We start from the raw sequence: 23,627 nt of genomic DNA, 5'->3' as shown, positions 1-23,627 counted from the left end.
ACAAATCAAGCAAAAAAATTTACTTTTACATATAAAACGAGCTAAAGCGTTTTAAAAAAATGGCAAGCAAATTTTTTCAAATAATATTAATTGCTGCATTGACATGTCAAGTTTATTCACAATATTTTCCTGATTTTATGATTGATCAATGTGCAGATACTTGTTCTTGTGAAAATATTATCTGCAAACAAAGTAAGTTAATTATTTATAAATTGATTATTATTGTATTGCTTATCAAAGGGTATTACTGTAAGTTAGTCTACTGTTTTATCCAATAACCTTGTTTAACTCTTATTTATTTAGACACTAAACTTAAGGTGACATGTCTTGGATTAAGTGTGGACTGTAATTCAAAACACTTTGAAACCATTCCGTCTGATCTTCCTGATAATGCCACAGTAATTCACTTAACTGGGAATGCTTTCACAAGCGTTAACTTTGACGATTTCTCTTCGATTTTAAAACTGAACGAACTACACCTTGATAATAATTTGATAAATAACTTGACAATTAGAGCATCTTTAAGGTATTATTTTAAACAAAACATTACATTTTAACGTCAGTATTTATTTTTATTAGATAACTCATTCAACACATTTCCTTTAAATATTTTTTGTAGAAAATTAACAAAGTTGAACTTAAGAAACAATTCTATTCAGTGGTTGCCACAATATTCGATGAAATTCTTTAAGCAATTAAGATATCTTATTTTAGATCACAATATTATTAATTCTATAGACGGTAAGATATAATAGCCAATATTTTTTTTATGATAAAGTGAATATTACTTCAACATCCTAAGAAATTTTTTTTAATAAGCATTTTGATCGGTTGCTTTTTAGGAGTTCGTTTTCCCAGAAAATTGCACAAGCTGACTCTTAATCACAACCACCTGAAAGAATTGCCACAAAGAATAATTCGAGGACCTAAAGCACTTCGCATTTTGGAAATGAATAATAACGGAATTCGCTCTATTCACCTTAATGCGTTCAAAAATCTCCCATTTCTAGAGGTACGTATCACAAGTATTGCTTTTAACAAATTAAAGGCAGCTAGACAATTAAATACATTTGTTACAGGTTCTTGATTTGAAGCACAACGAGTTAATTGAACTTGAAAAAGACATGTTTAAATTGCTGAAGTCCACATGGTATCTTAATCTTCAAAACAACAAAATCAATTACGTTTATCCACAAAGCTTTCAAGACTTCGGCTCTAGAAGTGATGGCTACCCGAAAATCTACCTTGAAAACAACAACATTAAGTTTATAGAAGATGATACATGGGAAGCACTAATAGCAGGAAAGTAAGTACAAATTAATGCCAATATTAAACTCCTGTGATAAAAAGATTAAATAGTTGTTAGGTAAAAGAGAATATTATAAGCCATTTACAATTTAACTTATTCTTATCAGTTAATTTTTGTTTTTATCATTTTGCAGATGCAAGGTGTACTTCGCCGGCAACCCGTTGTTTTGTGATTGTAACTTGATGCTATTACGAGATAATGCCACCCATTTTTTCGGAGACTTGCCCAAAATGATATGTGATACTCCAGAAGAATTTAAGAAAATAACTTTACCAAACCTAAACATTGAAAATTGCTGCATTTAATCATTTCTGCAATGCAAATTTGTCTTACTCTATGGTAAAAGTAATAGTTACTGTAAAGTTTGTTTTATGTATTAATAACCTAACTAAATGTAGAATATTAATATATGGTTTTTTTGTTTGTAAAATAACAGTAGCGATTTAAAATGGTTACGTCAGTAATATACAATACATTTTTTTTATTACTTTTTTTTCAGTTTTAATATCTATATCATTTTAAATAAACTCATATTAGAACCACATTACACGATCTTTTTTGTATGTTTATAGACTAAACAACCCAGCTTTTGTTACAGTATTTGCAAGAAGAAAGGCCTAGGGTATGAGTGATTAGGCCTACTTGTTAGCAGCACGTATTCTTTTCAAAGTAAATATTATTTCTATATAATGTACACAAGCTCTTTGTCAGTTATTAAGTTATTTGTCGTAATTAGTGTAATGTAATACAGGCCTCTAACTTTATGATTTTAGTAAAGTAACAGTTGTTAAAAAATAAAAATTAGTACAGCATTAGATTATAGAGTTAGTAAACAATATTTGGCAAATACTTTAAATACTGATAACCTTTAAATTCATCATTGACCTATATAGAATAGCCGCTTATTCAATTTTATACTAAATTAAATTGACATTAAAATCGCTGTCTACACCCCTGTTGTAAGATGATTACATTTATGTAACATTATCTTGGTACTTTACTTGTCTTTAAAACAGACAATGCGCCCTGTTTGAACTGCGGGGCGGGAAAATATGATCCCTAAAACAAAAAACACGTTTCAATAAAACCAGTCTAGAAAAAATTTTAAAAGATTGGTATGAAAACATTGCGGTATCTATCTATGCTTGGTATATTTTGAACGAAGCTGAATAAGTTATTTAAGTTTACTGTTGATATAGACACACACTGAAATTAAATTTGGCTTTTTAATGTATGGTAGAATTGCTAAAAAAGTAATAAGATTTGAGAAGGAACAACACAACTGTTATGTAAAGAATTTTCAGCAACAAAAATATAAGTAAGTTTAAACGGAATTAAAACGTTAAAAGAAACTAAAAATTTATTTGTATATATGTAATCTATTAATTGATATTGCTGTTGTAATTCTTAAAAATACCTTTACAAAAAAACTTACGATAAAATTATTTTTTAAGTGAAAGAACCAAAGAAGAAGGTAACCATCCATGCCATATCAAACAATCACCATCTGCTATCAACACATCAACCTCCCGGAAAAGATAAAGCACTTTCCAATGCTCTCTTAAAATTAAGTGAACGCGTTAGTGCTCAAGAAAGAAATAAAGCCGATAAGGTTGTGTATTGTGGAGAAGCGGAACCTATATATGGCTGGACTAATACAGTGCCAAACCCAAGGTAAAAAAAACAAATTTATTTAAATAACTTGGGTATAACTTGAAACTTATATTTATTTAGATACCTTGACGGCATTCGGCCAAAACCGTCCGTACGGAAAAAGAAGAGTTCAAAAAAAGCCAAACCGGATTTGGACCATAATGCTGGAGTTATGGATCTGAGCGAAATTTCGCAAAGTATTGACGGTCATTATCACTCTTACCTTTCATTGTGTGATATGTATCAAACATATAAGGTAAAACTTTTAACTCTAAATAGAATAACATCAACGTATTCTACAAAATAACAACCGCATTTATAACTAATTTTTTTAGAAAAGTATGAATTTGAGAAATGACGCTAAGAAGAAGGAAATTATAGATCCTGTAACTTTTAAATATATTCCATATGAAGAGAGAGTAACGGACGACGGGTATTCATCTGATGATGGAGAAGTTAAACTTCCACAGCTAAAAGTAAGTCATTTTATAATTTTGTTTATAAACAAAGAAATATCATTTAATTTAAAGAAGGGCATAGATTAAAATGTTTAAGTTAATATTCACACCACAGCTAGGTTAACAACCCCCATTTTTAAGCAGAAATGAAACTAGTATACCATATTTTACATTAAAAATAATGTTTGTTTTGTAGATGACACATGCCAACCATCCAAGAAAATTGATGGAAGTTTTGGAAAGGTATATGAACAGAGGAGGTGAATTATCTGACCAAGCCTCTATTGATTCAATGTCCACTTTTAAATCTGACGTCATGGGATATTATGACAGGTAAATTGTATGCCTTGCTTACATTAATACGACAAAAATATATAAATTACCATGTTCACAGTATAAATTTTAAACTTATATTCTACTACTAACTTTAGGATCAAATATAAATTTATAAATAAATGTTTTAGATATAGATGGAACTTCAAAAAAGAAAGTAACTCAGATAACCAGTTGAGTTTTACTGTTGGGGCCGGTACCAAACGTACAAAAAGCATTCATATCAAACTACCTTCTCTAAATTCAGATAATTTTGTGGATAACATAGAACCTTCTTTAAAAGGAAAATTAACAAGGCAATAATTTTTATAAAAAATCTTAATTTAAAATCACATTTTAAACAACACTAAATTGGTTAAAATGTGGCAAAAATTGTTAAATATAATATAATGGATATTTAGATATGTAAATGGTGCTGTTAACGCCAGACGAAACTTTAACGACGAAGACAAAAAAGCATTTTACATCAAACTACATCAAGGTAATGAAGACATTGACAACTTAATAAAACTTGAACGAAAAAGAAAACATGGTGGTCACCAATCCGACGACCATTGGGTAGCTCGCGTAATTGTGAAAAAAAAGGGGGAATCCGGAAAAACGGAGGAGGACTCTTCCACTTCATCTGTGGTTATCATTCCGGATACAAGATGGAAGATGCGGCAGGGTGTTGCGGATGAGGAGAGAAAAAGAATAAAGAATCAAATGCGAAAAGCACAAGAGAAACAACTGCACAACGAGATAATCGGAAAGTTAGCAAAACATAAAAAGAAACTACTGCCACTTCCAGATGAAAAAAAGTTTTATCGAATTCAACAACATGTAAAAGCCAAGCCCACATATTGTTTAATTTAATATTAAAAATTTTTGTGTTTTATAAAAAAATATATATATACATATTTAAATCATTTGTGAACTGTAAAATTAATCTAAAACCTTTTTACAGAGCACAACTATACCCAACGGTTATACCTCAATGGACACTGCCAAAGTTTCCATGAAATACAATGTTGAAACATCAACAAGAAAAGGTGTAGCTAGAGAGGTTAGCGAAACTTTGCCGCCACCTTACGCAAAACCGTCGATGTTAGAGCGCCATAATCCTGTTCTTCCAGCCATTAACCGCAACCTTACTATTGGTGCTGATCACGTGACTGTAATTTTGCCACCCGGGCAAGAAAATAAAAAGCATCGTAAATCAGGTAACGCGGACAATTCAAAAAAGAACAACGCCAAGCCTGCATTTCTAAATCAAAAATCGCGAAACGAAGCAAAGCGCAGAATAAATAAACTGTCATCAAAACAGAGCAAGATTAGAAAAAGCGAAGAAGCGCAAAAAGTGGAGCAAGAGATGACGTCAGAAAATGTATCAGATAAAAAACAGGATGAAGCAAAACCACGACTTCCGGTTGTGCTGGGCTCAAGAATGGGGTAAAAAAATATTTACAATTTATTACTAAATGTAACAACACTGTATATGCGAAACCTCTGCCCCTATTATTGTCTAACAAGTAATAGTTTTAATTTTGTTAACACAGTGCTAACAACGAAACAGAGCAACTTCGATTTCAAACCCCTTCTTCTTCTACTTTTAATTCTGACAAAATGTTACAGCAAGTTATCGACACCGCCAAGTTTCTAAAAAAATCGTCCAAAGAATCTGATTTTATTAGATACAAGGTTGGATACTGACAATAACTTTAATTTATTAACGGTACTTATATACATAGGAAGTAACAAATTTTTGGAATAAAAATACATTTTATGTTAAAAAACGCGGTGAAAATGAAATTGACAAAACAACGATAAAAATAACCAGAATTATTTCAATTTTAGGTCTTAAGAAGAGCAGGGGCCAAATCGGAAAAATCCGATACTTCCTCGAAAAAACGCCCAGCTCACCCTCCTAAGAACAAAAATCGAGGTCGAGATAAAATACAAGACTTGGTTGATCACGAAAGAACCTTAGTGAGAAACGCCATAAATGAAATGAACCTAACTTGGACATTTCAACAACGAACACTTATGCAGGCAAGTTATGCATTTCATAAGTTTAAGATTTGTAGGCGTGAAAAGACAGCTTGTGTGTAGACAAGACAGCTGAAAAGACAGCTTGTGTGTAGTACTGTGTTAGTGCACAGTTTATTTGGGTATTTGTACCCAATTTTGCTTGTACCATCGCTAAGATAACAATTGACATAATTACAATGTATATCACAGGATGGATTAGCACAGAGCGGCGCATTCCAGGCGGCACTTACAACAGCTATGGCAAACGCCGGGGGCAAATTCGCAACTCAAGTATAATAAGCTATAATTAACATTCAATGAAATACCTATTAGTAATTGTATTTAAATTCTTTTTAAAGATTCCGAAGAAATTAGTGGACAACAGTAATGGGAAAGTTGTTATGAAACGAAGAGTGGTTCCTCCGATTTCGTCGGGAAAACAACCGAACGAAAGCGAGGATAAACAAACTTCTCGCCCGCCCCCTAGTGTAGGTGAAGCGGGCCAGGAAACTGAAAATAAGCAAAAATCGGCAAAAACCAAAGAGAAAACCAAGAAACGACGTAGGGCAACTGCTGCGAGACTAAAGCATACTTTAGGTTTGCAGCAGCCTGACGTTGATGTCGAGCACTTTGTATGCAGTGGTGACGTCATTGTAAAAAAACGCCCGACACCAAAACTTTTGGAAACAAATTTTGCGGCTTCTATAAGCTCGGTTAAACCATCCAGAAGAATCGTTAATTTAGTTTCAACAGGTGTCGCCCAAAATGGTTGATTTATTACTTTTTAATTTCCATTTTTGTTATTTAAACCCCCTAATATCGAAGTTATTTTGGCACCAACCCACTTTAATATATTTTTGACTTTAATATAAGTTTAAATCTCTAACCAAGTTAAATTTCTAATAAAATTAACATCATTTACTACGCTTAAATTTAGCATCAATATTGCCCAGTAAACTTAGTTAATTTAAATATTTTTTTATTATTTTTTGTTTGTAATAATTTAAGAGTTGTGTAATAAACTTCAAGCTTTTAATTATTGCTTTTTAAACGTCAAGATACAAAAAATAATAAATCAACTAAATTGAGGATTTACAATTTTACTTCCGGCCTTCTATACCGCTGTTCACATGCATGATATTAAACATGACTTTCACGTTGTTTAAATTTGTTTATTGCTAAATAACCAAGCAACCGAGAAAACAACGCTCTAAAGCGAGCCGTTGCTTATTCGTAAGCGCAAATTCTAAGAAAACCAAAGTGATTGTTATGCATGTGACATCGCTAATTATCGCTTGTCTTTCAGCGCGACTCTAACCTTCTAAACCGGCATTCACGTTGCAGCCTTCTATTCAAGGCGCGTGAAGCCTTCTTAGCGCGCCAACTATTTTTTTAAGGGAACTTGCACCTAGACTTGCGATTATAGCTATTGTCGTCGCTTGTCTTGTTTATTTTATTATGACGTCACTCGAGCAATAGAAGGCACGTTGTTCGTAATATACTTTACTGCACAGATAAAATTTCATTAGTGTATCAAGTGCATGGCCAAGAAAGTTACTTTGTTAAATAATTAAGCGTACCAAAAAGCAGAGTTTTTTTTTACATAATCTAAGTCAGAAAAGAAAAATAAATATGTCGAATAAACACGAAGTTTTTTAATTTAAAAAAAATGTCACTCCACAATAAGATCAACAAAAGCAATACCAGTTTAATACAAATTTTATAAAACTATAGCCTAGAAAAGTTTACCTTATTAATGAAATATAAAATAAAATTAATTTTTGTTTTTAGTAACTTAGTACCGAAGAGGGAAATTAAGTTCGCTATCAAAGTGCCGTCAATTGTTGTTTCACTTTTTAAAATTTAAATAGTTTTATTAAAAATCTTAAAAAGCAAATTGACAAATCAGCCGAAATGCTGAACTTTTCCTTTTGTCGGGTAAATCCGACTACAAGAAGTTCAAGTACAGTAAATAAGTTCCTTACTGTTGTATTGATAATGTTTTGTTTCAATAAAATTGTTGCGTTTACTGAACAAGACTTTATTAGAGATTCTTCGGTGTCAAAGGTATGTACATTCATTTCGAAATTAAAATAACTAAGCCTTTAAATTGATCCAAGTATCTATTGATATAAATTTTATTTGGTTAAAATCACATTACCTTTATTTTTAAAGAATATCATATCAATGGATGTTCACAAATTGACAAAAAGAGAAACGGTTGAAAAGTTTGTGGAAGAGGTGGAAGAAGTAGAAGAAGAATTGGAAATACTATCCGAATGCATTGATACAAGTACACGTTGTGTAAGATGGGCCAAACGAGATTACTGTACACACAAAGATTACAAGCGTTATATGGCTGTGAACTGCAAGGCTAGTTGCAATCTATGCCCAGGTATAAAGGCTAAACAGTTAAATAATTATTTTTTTAGATATATTTGGTCTTTGTTACCTACAGTACTGAATTAAATTTTTGTTTTCATCTTTTAGAAAAGGACAATGTCTCAATAAATATGGTATGCAAAAATGATCGCAAGGAATGCACGTATTGGACAAAAATGGGATACTGTAACAAGAAAACGTATAGAAAGTTTATGAGCATCAATTGTAAACTATCATGTGCGCTATGTATCGGTAAGTACAAATCAAATAATTAATTATTAAAACTCACAACAGTTTGTAATAAATGATTGCTTACTAACAGATAATATCAACACAACTTCTATTACCGTGACTGTGCCAATCACAAGCTTTGTTAATTCTACTACACCAATGACAACAACAATGTTGTACAACAAAACAACAGCAGATGATGATAATAACTTTACAGCAACAATGCCAACAACTACAGCTAAAAAAGGTACTGGACAATCTCATTGAGAATATGTAACATTTTTTAAGGATTTAAGGATTCGATTTTAAATGTGGTGTGTGTATTTTTCTTAGATACTGCTTCAACTACAGCCCCTATTACAACAAATCCAGCTGTCTTAAATGACAACATTACAATAACGTTACCTGTTACCCTTAATCCTATGACCACAAGTGAAATCACCTCCAATGTTTCTATTCAAGAAACGACTTTCAAGTCTTTTGAAAGCACCACAACTTACATTACCGACTTGGGGCAAACGACAGCTCAAGAAGATACCACCACAATAACTGATCTAACTACACCAACCACAACGGTTGAAACCTCACCAGCGACTTGTTCAAACCGTTTGTCCACCTGCAAATTTTTGGGCAAAGCAAGATGCCTGACAACTTCGTTTATGAGATTGTTTTGCAAAGTTACTTGTGGTCTTTGCCAGGAAGGTAAGCAATAAATATATTTTTTATAAATGTTAACAATGTAATACTTCTTGCATAAAATATAAATAGGTTAAAAAACATATTTTAAAGTTTATTATTTTAAAGCAGATCCACAAACAACTGCCGCTATACCGGAAAATACAACCTCTGTAATCTTTACGTCACCGATTAATGACGTAACAACCAAGGTTGTAACACCAATTTATACCACAGTAACTGTGCCAAATGTTGTTAAAACTACGACTCAAGGTATAGTTTTTGTGTTTTATAACTAGATTTTCGTTAAACTATAATTTAAAATCGTGTTTGGTTCTAGAATGCGTTGACGAGTTTGCGGAATGTGCTGAAATTTCTGGATTCTGTGGCCAAAATGTCAATGTCACAAAAAAGTGTAGACTGACTTGCGGAGCATGCCAGAGTACTGATAACAACATCCCAGCAATATCCACCACTCCGTTTCCATTGACTACAGGTTAGTGACGCTCATACGTTTAATATCGTTTTATTCGTATTCGCTTTTAAAATAAAGTTTTTCTAATTTACTTTTATTTTAAAAGCCCCAATTACTGTGATTGAACAATGTGAAGATACATTTCCAAAGTGCGATGAGTTAATGTCGGAATGCAACAATTCTGCATACTATTCTTTTTTGCACGTGACTTGCAAACGAACTTGTGGTTTATGTCCAGAAATTCAGGTCACTACACCAAGTGTAACTACTGAGACTTCAACACAAATTAGCTATAACGCCACAGGTAAATATTTACATATAATTAATTGTTCTATTTAAATATAACCGAATTCCTAACCAAATTACTTTAATTTATTAGAGTGTAAGGATAAAAGTACGGTCTGCCCTGAATGGCTTAAATATGGATTTTGTACAAGTGTGATTTATCCAGACATGAGAAACTTTATGCAAAACAGTTGCAAGCAAACGTGCAATTTGTGCGGTAAAACATAAATAGTTAAAAAAAACTTATTTCTGCAATCTGTAAAACCATAAAATTAATTTTTAAACTTTTTTTGTTGTTAACAAATAGGTGATGACTCTTGGTCAGAATGGTCGGAATGTAATCTTAGTTGTGGAGGTGGTGAAAAATCGAGAAGAAGAAAATGCATTGGAGGTATATTTAATTTTTTTGGTTTTAAAATAAAATACTAGAATGGCTTTGTATTATTGAATTTAACTAAGCAAAACATTTTTTTTTCTAGCTGAATGTGGTTCTGAATTTATTGTTGAAACTATAACCTGTAATCTTCAAGTTTGCCCAGCAGCTCCCGATAAATGTTCGGATCGATTGGCTCTAAAAGCTTGTCAACAATACCAACAAAACAGTATGCAATTTAATTCTTTTTATGTTACATTAACGTTTTTGTTGTTTGTCAATAGACAATAAAAAATATCTTTAAATATTTTAGATGCATGCAATACATCAGTGATATCAGCATTGTGCCAATTAACATGTGGAGTATGTTCAAACCAAGGCACTCAATCTGATGATGGTAGACCTTTAAACGTAACCACAAACAATGGGGCTGGTAAGCAAATCTAAAATAGTTTAAATCGAATGTTACGATTGTTTTCTTTAAATTTATAATTTTCTTTAACAGTTTGCCGAGACATTAACCCAAGGTGTGCAAACTGGACTAACCAAGGCCTCTGTACAAAGAATTATACAATTTACATGCAACGACATTGTCCTGATTCATGTGGTTTTTATTCAAGTAAGTAATACCAATATAGTTTATCTTTCAGGCTACATTGTTTTTTAAGCCTAATTTTTTACTTTTTTAAACTAGTTTGGCAATCTTGGTCTGAATGGTCGCTTTGTAATGCTCCGTGTGGAAGTGGCTTGCAAACCAGAATTAGAACTTGTGCTTCAAAAATATGTAACGGATCTAATACCGAATCTCGGCCATGTAATACTTTTTCTTGTCCAAGTAAGTTGCAAATGTTAATAACATAACGTTAGTAATACAAGAAGCAATATGTCAGTAACATATATTGGAATCACATTTAGGTCTAATCACAGTTTAATATTTAATTATTTTAGATTGTTTTGACTCCAATCCTTCCTGTCCATTATTTGAAAAGTTAGGAAAGTGTAGAGAAGTTGTGTGGAAAGTTATGTGCAGAAAAACTTGTGGAATGTGTCGAGCTGAACCATTTCGAATTATTGAAGGTTCGTTTATTAGTTAATTGTATTTTAAAATACATCAAACTTAAACAACATAATCAAACAATATTATTCGTGTTGTGCTAAAAAGTACCAACATTTCCTTTGCATTTTCAGGACCTTGTTTTGATACTAGAGAAGGATGTAGAGAGGCTGGAGTAAAAGGTAGATGCTCCGAACCCCAAATTGCCACCCTTTGTCCCAACACATGTAAAAGGTGTACTGGTTCCACAGCATCAAGCATAGGTTAGTTTTAAGGTCCTAATATCTTTTATTAAATAGAAAACGCAAGATGTAAATTTAAATATTGTTTAATAGGACATATTTGCGAGGATCAAAATCCAAACTGCCAGTTTGCAGCCACATCTGGTCGTTGTAGCGACGAAAGAGTTCAAACATTGTGCAATAAATCATGCAAGTTATGTACAGCTACAATTCCAGTATCACCAGAAATTTTACCCAGCGAATCTTCGAGCAAAAAAGTGCCAGAAAATTGTGTTGATCAGCTGAGCGTTTGCAACGCCTTATCAGAAAACTGTAATATTTCTTCTGTTCGAAAATTTTGTCCAAGATCATGTAACATATGTGCAAACTCTGGTACACAAGTTCAAGTTACAGGTAATTTAAAATTTATATTTTAAAGCACTTTCAAAAACTGTTACAAGTGTATTTTACCCATTAAAAAATCATTTTAATTTTTAGCAGAGTGTATGGACTCGGATGCGGCATGTTCCCAATTAGCCAAACTAGGCCAGTGTTCGGATGAACTGGTTGCTGAGAAATGCAAATTATCATGCAATACTTGTGTAAACGATGGTTCTCGTCAGTTAACGATCGAACCAACCACTCCAACAGTAAACGTATGTACTAATCAAATATCATCGTGTCAATCTCTTGTGCAGTTTCTTAACTGCACCAACCCAATGGTGCTAAGGTCTTGTCAAAAAACATGCGGCATATGTCAAAGTCCGACTGAAATACCTAAAACCCTTGCAGGTAAATTTATTATATTGTTGATTACTTTCATCCAAGCATAATGTTTTTATTATAAATCATTCCAATATTATGTTCTTTTTTTTGTAGTTCGTACAACACTGGCAACTGTAGTTGCCGAGGAATGCGAAGATTCTCATGAAAGTTGTCCAAGATATGCTGCTGAAGGATTGTGTCAAAGGAATTTCTATAAATTCCTATGTCCAATTTCGTGCCGAGATTGCGACGGTAACATTGACCAACCCGCTAATGTTTGCCAAGACAGTTTGCCTAGCTGTAAGCTTCTATCTTCAAAGTGCAGTGTTTCTTATGTTGAACAACTATGCAAAGTAACATGCAACAAATGCCCGGGTCAAGTTTGTGAAGACCTTGATGAACCTGTTTGCGACACTTTAGCAGAACTCGGAATGTGCACAAAATCGCGATTTAGAAAACAATGTCCAAAAACTTGTAATGTTTGTGGAGACAATAACTTAGGTAAATACAAGCCCTTGGCACAATAATTAAAACATTTAGTAAAAAAAAATAACAAAAGAACTAATCTTTATTATTTTGATTATAGTAACTGAAGAAACCTGCAAAGATACGAGAGAAGATTGTGCCAGTTTGGGAAATAACGGGTATTGTCAGTATCAATTAATTAGCGACGTTTGTCCAAAAACTTGTTCAACTTGTGAGAATTCCGCATCTACTACTTTGAATACTGATAAGTCAAACAAAGATGCAGGTAAAAAGTTAATATAAAATTAAAGTTATATGGAGGTTAAAGTAAATTTGCTAAAAACAAAATTGAAGCATAAAAATAAATCGTTTTGTTCTTACAGAGTCGCCGTGCATGGACGCAAACGATCAATGTCCGGCTTTTAAAGAAATGGGCCAATGTCGATCTACGCCGTCTGTCCAATTCTTTTGTGCAAAGACTTGCGATATGTGCTCAACCGCAGCAGATACAAAGAAACGAACTCAAGGTTTGTAAAACAATTTTCGACAACCATTAATAAGTTTTAAATATTTTTAATCCTATAGCGTGCAATCTAATAAACAGAATTGTTTTTGTTACAGTTAACTGTATTGACGAAAATGTTGACACTTGCAAAAAATACTCGGCGTTGTGTTCATTTTCTTCTATTGCCAATAAATGTCCAGTAACTTGTAAAAAATGCGAACCAGTTGACCAAGAAGGAAAATCCGACACTACTAGTGAAGCAGGTACGTTAAAGTTTTAATTTGTTTAAACCTTGTCGAATAATAAATTAAAATACGAAGTTACCATTTAAACCTCTGTTTTTGTTGCAGAACTTTTGGGTACAGAAGAATGTCGCGACCATCTAACACAATGCAACGATTTTAAAGGTTATTGCGGAGTCGAAAAATGGTTTACCTACATGGACACAATGTGCCCGTACACATGCAGTGCTTGTGATAAAATTATTACAACCGGTAGGCATAGAATTCTGTTATTGTGTTATTCTGGAAAATTGTTACAGCGTTTATCGATAGGAAGTTAATCAAGCTTTGATATCGTAAAAATTGTAACATTTAAATTTTTTTTAAAGATTCAACTGCTTGGGCACAATGGGGAGCGTGGTCAACCTGGTCAGAGTGCAGCAAATCGTGTAACGACATCCCAGGCCCTCTATCGCCCGAAAGTGGAGGCGACACAGTGAGAACGCGAGTCTGCCCAGAAGGTTTTCAATGTAATGGAGATAGTCAGCAAACTGCCAAATGCAGAAAAGATTATTGCCCTGGAATTAATGGCAATGACACAACAGGTTAGGATATTTTTTTAGTATGTAATCGGCTACCATAAATTTACAGTTCCTTACTGTATAAATATTAATAATGCTTGAAATAATAATTTCTCATGATTTATTTGTAGTGAGATGCGTTGATGATGCACTTTGTGAAATGTGGGAAAGTGAAGGTAGATGCCGTACGGTGCGGTTTAGAGACCAAATGAGATTAAATTGCCCTATTGCCTGCAAATATTGCGTTCCACGTAAGTACAAAGTGCTGTATTAATATAAAACAATTTAGAAGGCTTCTTCGTATGGGAATTCCTAAATAAAATTTTATTTTAATTTATTTGAAACTTTTTACAGAATTGATTTGGGGTAATTGGAGTGAGTGTGACGTTACTTGTGGCGAAGGAAATCAAACCCGAACAAAGGTTTGCGAAGCTGAAGGAAAATGCGTAGACGCGCTAGGAGTAAATGACACGGAGACACAAAGTTGTATGATGGAGGTAATTTATCACACATAGTATTATGTTTAAAGCTAAAACAAAATTGATCTTTCTTTTGTTTAATTTATATCCACTTGTACATTATAGCCTTGTGACGCTTGGTCGAAATGGTCACCTTGGACAAAATGTTCGTCAACTTGTGGTTCAGGCATCAACCTACGAATTCGTATTTGCAATAAGGGAGAACCTGGTGATAAAATGTGCAAGGGAAATTACGTCGAGGAAAGGATTTGTGCAAACACAACACCATGTCCAAGTAAATACATATTATAATAAAAATTGAATTACAAAATAGTTATAGCCAGAGCTCAAAATTTATAGTTTATTTTACTTTATAGTGTGGGACTCATGGTCGGCATGGAGCACTTGTAGTAAAAAATGTGACGGAGGATATAAAAACCGAACAAGGGATTGCTTCCATAGTTCAGAAAACGCAACTTGCATGGGAGATTCAAAAGAAACAGACGTCTGCAACGAACATTCTTGCACAACTGTAAGTGATCAGGAATTCACCCGCATTATTGTAAATAATTGTTTTTTTAAATACAAAAATAAATTGAATTCTGTTTTTATATAGTGGATGCAATGGAGTAAATGGGATAGTTGTAGTGTTCCCTGCAATGGAAATGGCACCCAGTCCAGAACCCGAGTTTGTCCCGGTCTAAAAGGGCAATGTGGAGATGATAGTGAATCGCGTGAAGAACAACAATGTGGAACAGTGCAGTGCTCTGATTGGTCCGCTTGGGGACAATGGTCACTTTGTAGTGCCACGTGCGGCGGAGGAGGACTCCAAGAAAGGTCAAGATCGTGCGAAGCGAATGGAGTCTGTATAGGAGATTTATCAGACACAAGAACATGCTCTTCTCCAGAACCATGTATTCGATGGAGTGAATGGAGCAAATTTAGTGAATGTAGTGTTTCTTGTGGAGGTGGAATAATGACAAAAAGCAGAGATTGTCCAATAGGTAAAGTATATGTTCTTGTGATATTTTGTTTAAAATCTGTACTTACACAACAAACAAGTATAAAGTTTCATTAGCATATTATTTTAATCAATACTTTTTACAGGATCCGATGTGTTAACTGAATGTCCAGGTAACTCGACCGAATCTGTGATTTGTAACTGCAAAATATGCCCAGACACTGGAGTTTGGTCAGCCTGGGGAGATTTTGGACTTTGCTCTGTTACATGCTCGGGAGGAAAAATGTTGAGGTAAAGTCGTTTCTCCTTTTTAGATGTTCATTACTGATTTTTTTGTTTAAAAAGATTAGCAGATTTCCCTAACTGTATTTTTGTCAATTATTGCAGGCGTCGTATTTGTTTGAATGGTATACCAGGCCGTGGAGGTTGTCAAGGACCAAGCCACGATTTATTACCTTGCGCAAGCGAAGAGTGTCCAATAGGAAAATGGAAAGAATGGTCACCCTGGAGTCACTGTTCAGCATCATGTGGATCCGGGATCATGTTTAGAGACAGGTAGATTTTCTTCTCGCAATTTACTTGTTTTTTGCAACTCGTTGGCTAGCTTAGGCCTACACTAAAACAACTAAAAGCTAAGCGTTAGTTTCGTAGATCATAAACGATTGTTTTACATTATGCTTATTATAGAAACTGCATTGATGGTGTGGTTGGTGTAAGCGGTTGTGCTGGTAGCAACGAAACAATGGAGAAATGCAATGAACACGAATGTCCTTCGTGGTCGTTATGGCAACCTTGGAGTAGCTGTTCACGAACGTGTGGAGAAGGGGGAACAAGAACAAGAATAAAGCAATGCTACGATCCAACAAGTAAGTTTTAATAACATTAGTAAATATTTCCCTCTTTCAAATATATTTTGTTTTAATATGCTTTAACAAGTTATACAATATTGATCAGTTGAAGAAGTCGTGACTAATGAAAGCTGCGGACCGTCAGCAAACATTTTCGAAGAGGAATCTTGCAACGTTAGATTGTGTCCAGCTTGGTCTAAATGGACCGGTTGGGGGTTTTGTAGTTCGGAATGTGGAGTCGGGTGGACATATCGAAATAGAACTTGCATAAATGGATACCCTGGGGAAATTGGATGCGAGGAAGGACAACCTAGTGAAAGAAAACTGTGCAATACTTGGGAGTGTGCACCAGGTAAATTGAGTTGTGACAAATTCAAAATATTGTTTTTTTCAAAATAAATAAAATTAAAACTTTGTAAAAATATTTTGACATCTTATTTTATATTTTAATGTGTTTTTTCAGTGTGTGATCTTTCCCCGATGCGATTAAGTTCAACGGATTTCGCTCCCGCCAACTTGTTTTCAGCTTCAAGTGAATTTCTAATGTACGGTGCAAGCGAAGCTAGACTTGATTCCGACTTAGCTTGGTGCCCGGAAACCGACGACTACGAGAAATGGCTCGAGGTAAGTTTATTTGAAATAAAATATTTATAAACCGTACCTATGTGGGCATTTTTAAGCCTTAAAATTATTTTAACTATGTAAATATTTTAGGTTGACCTGACAATGCCATTAGAAGTGACAGGCATAATGATTCAGGGTTATGTTAGAAACAGTAGAACAGCATTGCCCAAATACACATGGGTGCCAAGATTTTCAGTTTTTTATTCCAACTACAGCAACGAGCTAATCCCCATCAAAGATAATGCAGATCGAACCCGACTTTTCCAGGGACCAGAAGGTCCGCTTGCAACAGTTACAAGGTACATAATAGTTTAGGTTATAACCTCTCAAAACTTTAAATTAAAAATAAATATTTTTAATTTAATATGCACATGGTAACGTTATGCAATTTTAGGACTTGGTTGCCAGTAATTGCAAGTAATGTGAGGATACAAGTCTTAGCAACTAATCCCATTCGAATTGGGTGCTTAAGAATGGAACTTTTAACCTGCAAAGGATCTCTAGCTATTTCTGACTTAGGTTTGTTAAACTAATTTTTATTTTTTTAACTTTATTTAAAATAATAGAAAATATATTAAAGTTAAAGGGAGCCATCTTTGCATTACCAGTATTTAATTTTTTAGGTCTGCATTTGGGTGGATCTGGGGGAAATGAATCAGTGCTACCATAAAATTAAGTTTTTAAATTTTTTAACATTTTTATTAAAATTTGCCAATCAAATTTACTGTGAATTGTGTAAAATGACATTATTTACGTAATTCCAAAAACGTTTACAAACTACACCATTGTCATACCAATGCTTAATTTATAGAAAATCAATTGATTATTGATATTGTAAAAACGTATTTATATGTTTTCGTTCTGTTACAGTGCCTTTAACTTTTCCCATAAACTTACACTTTTTTAATTTTTTAGAAAGCTTAAAATTTACTATTTTAAGTTTATCTATTTTTTATCGTTTATTTTTTATTTTACTTTAAATTGAATTAAAAATATTTACCTGAATGTTTTGGTTGTTTGTTGTTGCTCACAGTAATAAGGTAAAATAGAAAAAAATATTGTTACTTTTCAGTTAAGGAAAAGCTTACAATCCAAGCTTGATTTTTTATCTATAAACTTAGTTTATTACCAGCGTCTCTTGGCATTTTATTTCTAGTAGGATAGATTTGTAAACCGTTAAAAAGACTATGTCAGCATGGTCACGTTGTTCAGTGAATACTGGTAGGGAAACTCCCTGTTTAGACAACGTATTTAAAATGTTTTGTCCTCTTATTTTATTTAAGTGTTTTATAAAATATTTTATTATATTTCAGGAGACTTTAAATAATAATTAGTCTAACGAAAAAGGCATTTTGCTACTTCCGGAAGCAAAAAACAGAATTTTCCAGCTGGTTTTTGTCCTTTGGCCGTTTAAGCAGATTTAACTTTGTTTACATAAATGATAAAGCAACTTATAATTTTTTTGTGCATTTTTAATAGTTGTTGCGCAATTTAAATGCGATCACTCACTAAATAGTGATTTTTAGGTTTTAGTTAATTTGCACAAGTATAAGACTGATAAAAAGGTAATAAAATTTTAATTATATAAAAGCATTTTAAATAAAAATGGATTCGTTTATTGCTTATGGAGGTAAAACACAAGGAAGAGATAAACTATATAGGTACGTGCCACTAATAAATAATGGGTTAAAAGTTGCTTGTTATGTGTAAATAAATTTCTAATTTGTTTTAAAAAAAAATTATTAAAATCATTTTTATTTGTTAAGAATAACTCAATATGCAAGTAAACTGCTTGGCTGGGGCTTGACTGAACTTAATGCTAATCAGGAATTACTGGATAAAATTTCAAAACTTGAATCACATGCAAGCTTGGGAAGAAAATGTAAATTTTTACCACATGTACTTGCTTAGCCTTTACAATAAGTAAAACAAAATTAACCTTGAGATGTTTGCAGTTTTCAGACTGGGCCGCTGTGTTGAAGGATTCAAAGCTGCACAAAAGACAATACATCTCGATGATCCAGTACTAAGAACTACCCTAACTGTTGGCCATATTAACAGGGCTATGTTTCTTGCTATCGATCACTATCTATGGTGTGGAAAAGTGGGTCTACTTACCGTTAATAAAGAGTGGGAATTTACTTCCTCAAGGTTTTTTCTGGGAGCTATTTTACTATCTATCCTGCGAGATGTGTACGAGCTTTTAAACGTTATGGAGCGATGGCATGTTAAAGATGAAAATCAGAGAAAGTTTACAGAAGCTAAATTAAAAGCGGCAACTATTGATATTGCTAAAAATTTGTTTGATTTGGCAATTCCTGGTGCCAAACTTGGTTACTTTCCGAATCACAACGGTTTAGTTGGTTTGTTTGGTCTTGTGTCTTCTATTCTAGGAGCTTACCAGTTGGCTAATCCTGCCTTCAAGTTAAAACCATAAACCAAACCACAAAAATAACATTTTATCCCCAAGAAATTGCTGGAATAATGATTCTAATTTTGTATAATTTTTATGACAATTAATTCTTGTTTTTATTATTATGTTCAAACTTTGGAGCAGTACATCATTTTATAGATATTTATTTTAATTTATATGCAACGTTTACCATTGTATAGGTTTTAACTTCATATACAATATATATATATATTTACACATACAAAGTTTCCTTATTTGCTTTAAGTTTCTTTAGAAGTAATAGTTTACACAAAAAGACAAAAAAATATTTAAAGAAACAATTTATTTTTTTCTTGCGAAAAAAATGTTATTTATAACAAAAAAATAATGATTTAATAGGATTACAACTTAAGAAATGCAACCAGAGTCTTTGAAAAACCAATATTGTTGTAGTTGTAAATGTATAGTAACCCAAGGGTCAAAATACTTGTAAATAACAAGAACCACTGAAGAGATGTAACAAACCAAGGTTTAAACATTAAGGGAGCATAGTCAGCAATTACTGATTTCAAACCACTGTAAAAGATGTAAATTTTAAGAATGATCTTATGCTTGAGTTTTTTTTTATGTACATATACTTATCCTCGATGTGGTAAGGTCGAATGCAATAAAATTTTAAATATTATAAAAACCATCTTAATTAAAAATTGCATGAGAGCAGTGGGAATTGAACCCACGACCTCATGTGGTGTAGCAATTGTTCTTACCACTACACCACGCTGCCAGTTATATATTTAAACAATTAAAAATATGTTTTATAAGTGGTCATGTTTACTTACAAATGATTGTGATGAACCAACAAGGAGACTGTTACAAAATCCACCAAAGGGTTTCCTGGGATAATAAAGCAACCAGCCATACCACCAAGAAGTGCAACAGATGCCATTCTATATGTTGTCCATTTGTGACTTGAGTTTTCTGAATAAAAATTCAGCATAAAATGATAAGAATAGTGCTTGTTATAAAATTCGTAAATGTTTAAAATTTACTATCATCAATTGTCTGATGCCGAAGTTGAAACATTTCATCTTTGCTGGTGGTTGTATTACACGGTGTAGTTCTTAAAAATCTATTGTCATGCTTAATGTAGGCAACATGTTTTGATAAAGATAGTAAATTCCGATGACCTATCAATTTTTTGATCAATTTGTTAAACATAAGTTTAAATTTATAGCATTATTTTAAACTGCATACTTTACCTTGCAGTGTTTGAACAATTTTTAGTGTTGTCATATTTCAGTTGTTTTATTATTTTAAAAACAGTGTATCTGACTAATAAATAATAAAAATAAAAAGATCAATAAAAATTCAATAAGCAGACAAGCAAGAAATTTTAAGGCTACAGAAAAAAAAATTAAACCAAGGCGCAATCCTGTTACTGCAAGATTTCCCCGACTTTAAGATAAGGCCTGGTAAAATTGACCTAAACTTTGAAGTTAAGTGCCAGGACTAAAAAAAGTGCCTAACCGAATAAATAAACCCCTTGTATGAACTTATTAAAGTGCCTACCTTAGATTTTTTCATATTTATTTATCCTCGACGTGAAAGAATGGCTACCTGATTTAAACATGACAAAGTTTCATTAAACCGTAAATAACCAAACTGAGTGAAAGTATCATAATTAAAAAAATGCAGTAAATATCGCAGGTCGTGGAGCGCAATATTTTGTGTGTTGCAACTATATACTAACCAGCAATTTTTTTTATTTTGGTAACCGCCAGCTGAATTTGGAATGCCGTTTAAAAAGATATCAACTAGAACAGTGCCACGTTAGCAACGTTAATTAAAGGGTAATTAAACAAACTACCGGTTGTGGTTCACGGGCTTTATTTTTTTGAGGCAAGTACTTTAACTTAACTTCGGGTGGGCACGTTTATTAGTTCACTTTTGTTTCTTTTAGATTAACCATGTATACTACATAGTTCGTTATCAAGTTAATGGGATAGAGATCTAAGTAGGTCCTAAACTTAGTTCAGACAACTTTGGGCTTGCACTCTTACTATGGGAATAAATCTTGTATGAAATTGCTTTACCTTTTATTTACGTCGTTTTAAAACAATATATATAATTCAACATTGTACCATAAATATTACTCAGAAAGTTACTAGTAAAATAATTTAAAACTTTATTTAAAACTATACGATTAAATTAAAATCCAGTTTGCACCACACTACTTTCTTCGAGTTTTGCCTGGTAAAATTTAGTTGCTGCTGCCAGGCCTTCTTCGTTGCATTCTTTGTAGTAAGGCAATGCTCGCATACGTTTAACCCAGGCATTTATGTTGGGAAAACTGCTCATGTCGAATTTATTAACCCCAAGAAATTCAACCGTATTAATATTAAAGAAATCTAAAAAACGTAATAAGAAAATAAAAGTCAATAGCTTTTTAACCTATTTAGATACAACAAAACAATTTTAAGATGAACTGATTAATTTGCCAACTAGACGCAATTTTAAAGTACACCCAAAAATATTGGCAAGCAAAAATTACAATGTCTTAATACAACTTAAAATATTAACCTGCAATTGTCATTTCATTTCCACACATATATTTATGCTTAGCAAGTGTATTTTCGACAAGTTGAAGAGAATTTTTTGCTGCATCAAGTTTATCTTCCCTCGGTTTTTCACCCCTTCCAAATACACCACCTACATTCTAAAATATTTGTTCATATTTAATTTTAGCCAGTTTACAAATTCAGAAAATTTTTGGCAATGTTCTTACCAAATAAGCCACACAATCGTCCCAAAGGGCTTCGCCGGCATAAAGAGCAATGTCAACTTTTACTCTTTCCTCAGGCGAAGACGGGTAGAGCAACTTCTTCTTTCCACTTGCTTTTTTATTACATAGATAACATGCTATAGCACGACTGCAAAAATAGTTTAATTAATACAGATCGAATCTAGTATTGTTTAGTACGAGTAGCATTAGCTTGATTTTAACATTTAATTTACCAATTATGTGATAACGTATAGTAGTTGTTTTAAATTATTATTTTTGTGTACAAGAAGTTTTTTAAGCTGGTATATAGATTAGATATTAAATAAACTTAATTAAACTTGTAAATCAATAACATTGTGTATTTAGTTCAGGACTTTAAGCCTCTCAAATATTTAATCAACCGCGGAAGCTAAGCAGATTTTGGAACTTTGCGAACGAAGTTTTTGCCGCGAATGTTTGACTAAGGTGGCAATTTCACAAATCACTCAAATATTAAATCAAAAGTTAATCGCAATAAATAGCATTTTGTGAGAATTATTACCAGCCCAAATACGTTAATGCTTTAAATTGATATCTGCCCATATGACCGAAAACCATTTGACCAAATGGACAAAATAGTGAAATTTCTTAAAAAGAGGGTAATGGTAGAAAGGGGTTAAAGGAAAATGGTAATTTTGTCGGTAATAAAGCGGTGTATAAAATAGCTTACACTTACAATACCTTTCATGTAAACACAAGTCTCCAATCTTTATAGCTGGAACCTTTCCTCTTGGATTAATTTTCAAAAATTCTGAAGATTTTTGCTCCCCCTTTAATAGATCGACAGTCTTCAGCTTATAGTCCAGCTTGAGCTCTTTTAAAACCATCATTACGGATCTACTTGGTGGACTTACATAAAAATGATGAAAATCAATTCCTCCCATTTTTGTTGTTAAAGCTTAATTAATCCTGTTGCAACTATAACAAATAAGATTAAAATTTAGCAATATGCCTAATTGGCGTAAAATACAACACCTAACTAAAACATGAAAGAGCAAAATTGGTGATCAAAAATCGTTTATTCTATTTAACGCTTAGCCTATATTTGCACAACTCTTTTTTGCGTTTTGGACAATAATATTTCGAAATTATGATAATAGTTCTTTTATTACATGCTTAAACAAAAAAGTATGACTCCATAAGTTTTCTCCAAACTGACAATGGGTCTACAGGGCATGACAAGGCGTTTTCCTAACAAAGACTGTGGGCTTAATGACAATTTTTATTTGCAAACTCGCGTTTTTTTCATGTCAATAAACCGATCCCTATAATAGCTTTAATTGTATTGAAACTTTAACAGTTGTGAGAATGATCAAAAAACAATTACAAATATGAATTTAAATTTTTTAACTACATTACATAAAAATATGATTTTAATTATTATGTTTTGTATATTTGTCATACCAAATAAAATATGTCATATTGAATTCTCAAATCAATATTTACCTTATATTCCAGATCGTAATATGCTTTTTGTAGATCATTGTTTAACCAGTTATCAATTGCAAACTGCCAGTGTTATTTTTA

General features: G+C 32.7%; 6 protein-coding genes across 6 annotated transcripts; 4 read left to right on the top strand and 2 right to left on the bottom strand.

Annotated features, from left to right (window-relative positions):
- Nucleotides 1-9: 9 nt before the first annotated feature.
- Nucleotides 10-1,856, top strand: LOC145743334 (uncharacterized). Its single transcript, XM_082561269.1, has 6 exons — nt 10-192; nt 304-526; nt 620-741; nt 843-1,012; nt 1,080-1,306; nt 1,443-1,856. The coding sequence occupies exons 1-6, from the start codon at nt 60-62 to the stop codon at nt 1,612-1,614; spliced, it is 1,047 nt and encodes a 348-aa protein (XP_082417395.1). The 5' UTR covers nt 10-59; the 3' UTR covers nt 1,615-1,856.
- A 641-nt stretch (nt 1,857-2,497) lies between these two features.
- LOC145742366 (uncharacterized) lies at nt 2,498-6,638 on the top strand. Its single transcript, XM_082560147.1, has 12 exons — nt 2,498-2,627; nt 2,764-2,983; nt 3,044-3,218; nt 3,298-3,438; nt 3,617-3,753; nt 3,885-4,049; nt 4,155-4,575; nt 4,700-5,184; nt 5,292-5,433; nt 5,590-5,784; nt 5,974-6,054; nt 6,123-6,638. Coding segments are annotated over exons 1-12 (2,577 nt in total). The 5' UTR covers nt 2,498-2,626; the 3' UTR covers nt 6,537-6,638.
- A 2,160-nt stretch (nt 6,639-8,798) lies between these two features.
- On the top strand, nt 8,799-17,886 carry LOC145742365 (uncharacterized). Its single transcript, XM_082560146.1, has 33 exons — nt 8,799-9,078; nt 9,184-9,324; nt 9,392-9,547; nt 9,633-9,830; nt 9,906-10,028; nt 10,119-10,202; nt 10,291-10,413; nt 10,498-10,617; nt 10,690-10,803; nt 10,879-11,019; nt 11,133-11,261; nt 11,373-11,501; nt 11,574-11,873; nt 11,958-12,251; nt 12,339-12,725; nt 12,811-12,975; nt 13,073-13,216; nt 13,311-13,457; nt 13,545-13,688; nt 13,805-14,020; nt 14,128-14,247; nt 14,351-14,493; nt 14,581-14,749; nt 14,832-14,986; nt 15,071-15,458; nt 15,562-15,706; nt 15,803-15,970; nt 16,103-16,281; nt 16,370-16,615; nt 16,727-16,887; nt 16,978-17,186; nt 17,282-17,406; nt 17,511-17,886. Exons 1-33 carry the CDS (start codon nt 8,799-8,801, stop codon nt 17,555-17,557), a joined length of 5,790 nt encoding a protein of 1,929 aa, XP_082416272.1. The 3' UTR covers nt 17,558-17,886.
- Nucleotides 17,887-18,383: 497 nt separating this feature from the next.
- Nucleotides 18,384-19,582, top strand: LOC145742730 (peroxisomal membrane protein 11B-like). Its single transcript, XM_082560518.1, has 3 exons — nt 18,384-18,548; nt 18,654-18,769; nt 18,843-19,582. The coding sequence occupies exons 1-3, from the start codon at nt 18,493-18,495 to the stop codon at nt 19,322-19,324; spliced, it is 654 nt and encodes a 217-aa protein (XP_082416644.1). The 5' UTR covers nt 18,384-18,492; the 3' UTR covers nt 19,325-19,582.
- On the bottom strand, nt 19,426-20,635 carry LOC145742731 (succinate dehydrogenase [ubiquinone] cytochrome b small subunit A, mitochondrial-like). The gene is made up of 4 exons (XM_082560519.1): nt 20,539-20,635; nt 20,329-20,466; nt 20,119-20,257; nt 19,426-19,855 (listed from the first exon to the last, which is right to left on the bottom strand). The coding sequence occupies exons 1-4, from the start codon at nt 20,570-20,572 to the stop codon at nt 19,681-19,683; spliced, it is 486 nt and encodes a 161-aa protein (XP_082416645.1). The 5' UTR covers nt 20,573-20,635; the 3' UTR covers nt 19,426-19,680.
- An 852-nt stretch (nt 20,636-21,487) lies between these two features.
- LOC145742364 (glutathione S-transferase D7-like) lies at nt 21,488-22,984 on the bottom strand. Its single transcript, XM_082560145.1, has 4 exons — nt 22,782-22,984; nt 22,065-22,209; nt 21,860-21,995; nt 21,488-21,687 (listed from the first exon to the last, which is right to left on the bottom strand). The coding sequence occupies exons 1-4, from the start codon at nt 22,982-22,984 to the stop codon at nt 21,488-21,490; spliced, it is 684 nt and encodes a 227-aa protein (XP_082416271.1).
- Between the last annotated feature and the right edge of the window lie 643 nt (nt 22,985-23,627).

Source organism: Corella eumyota, chromosome 2, assembly GCF_963082875.1.
Source record: "Corella eumyota chromosome 2, kaCorEumy4.1, whole genome shotgun sequence".
Classification (NCBI taxonomy): Eukaryota; Metazoa; Chordata; class Ascidiacea; order Phlebobranchia; family Corellidae; genus Corella; species Corella eumyota.
The sequence above is the reverse complement of the archived record's forward strand: the minus strand, read 5'-3'. Positions and strand labels throughout refer to the sequence as shown.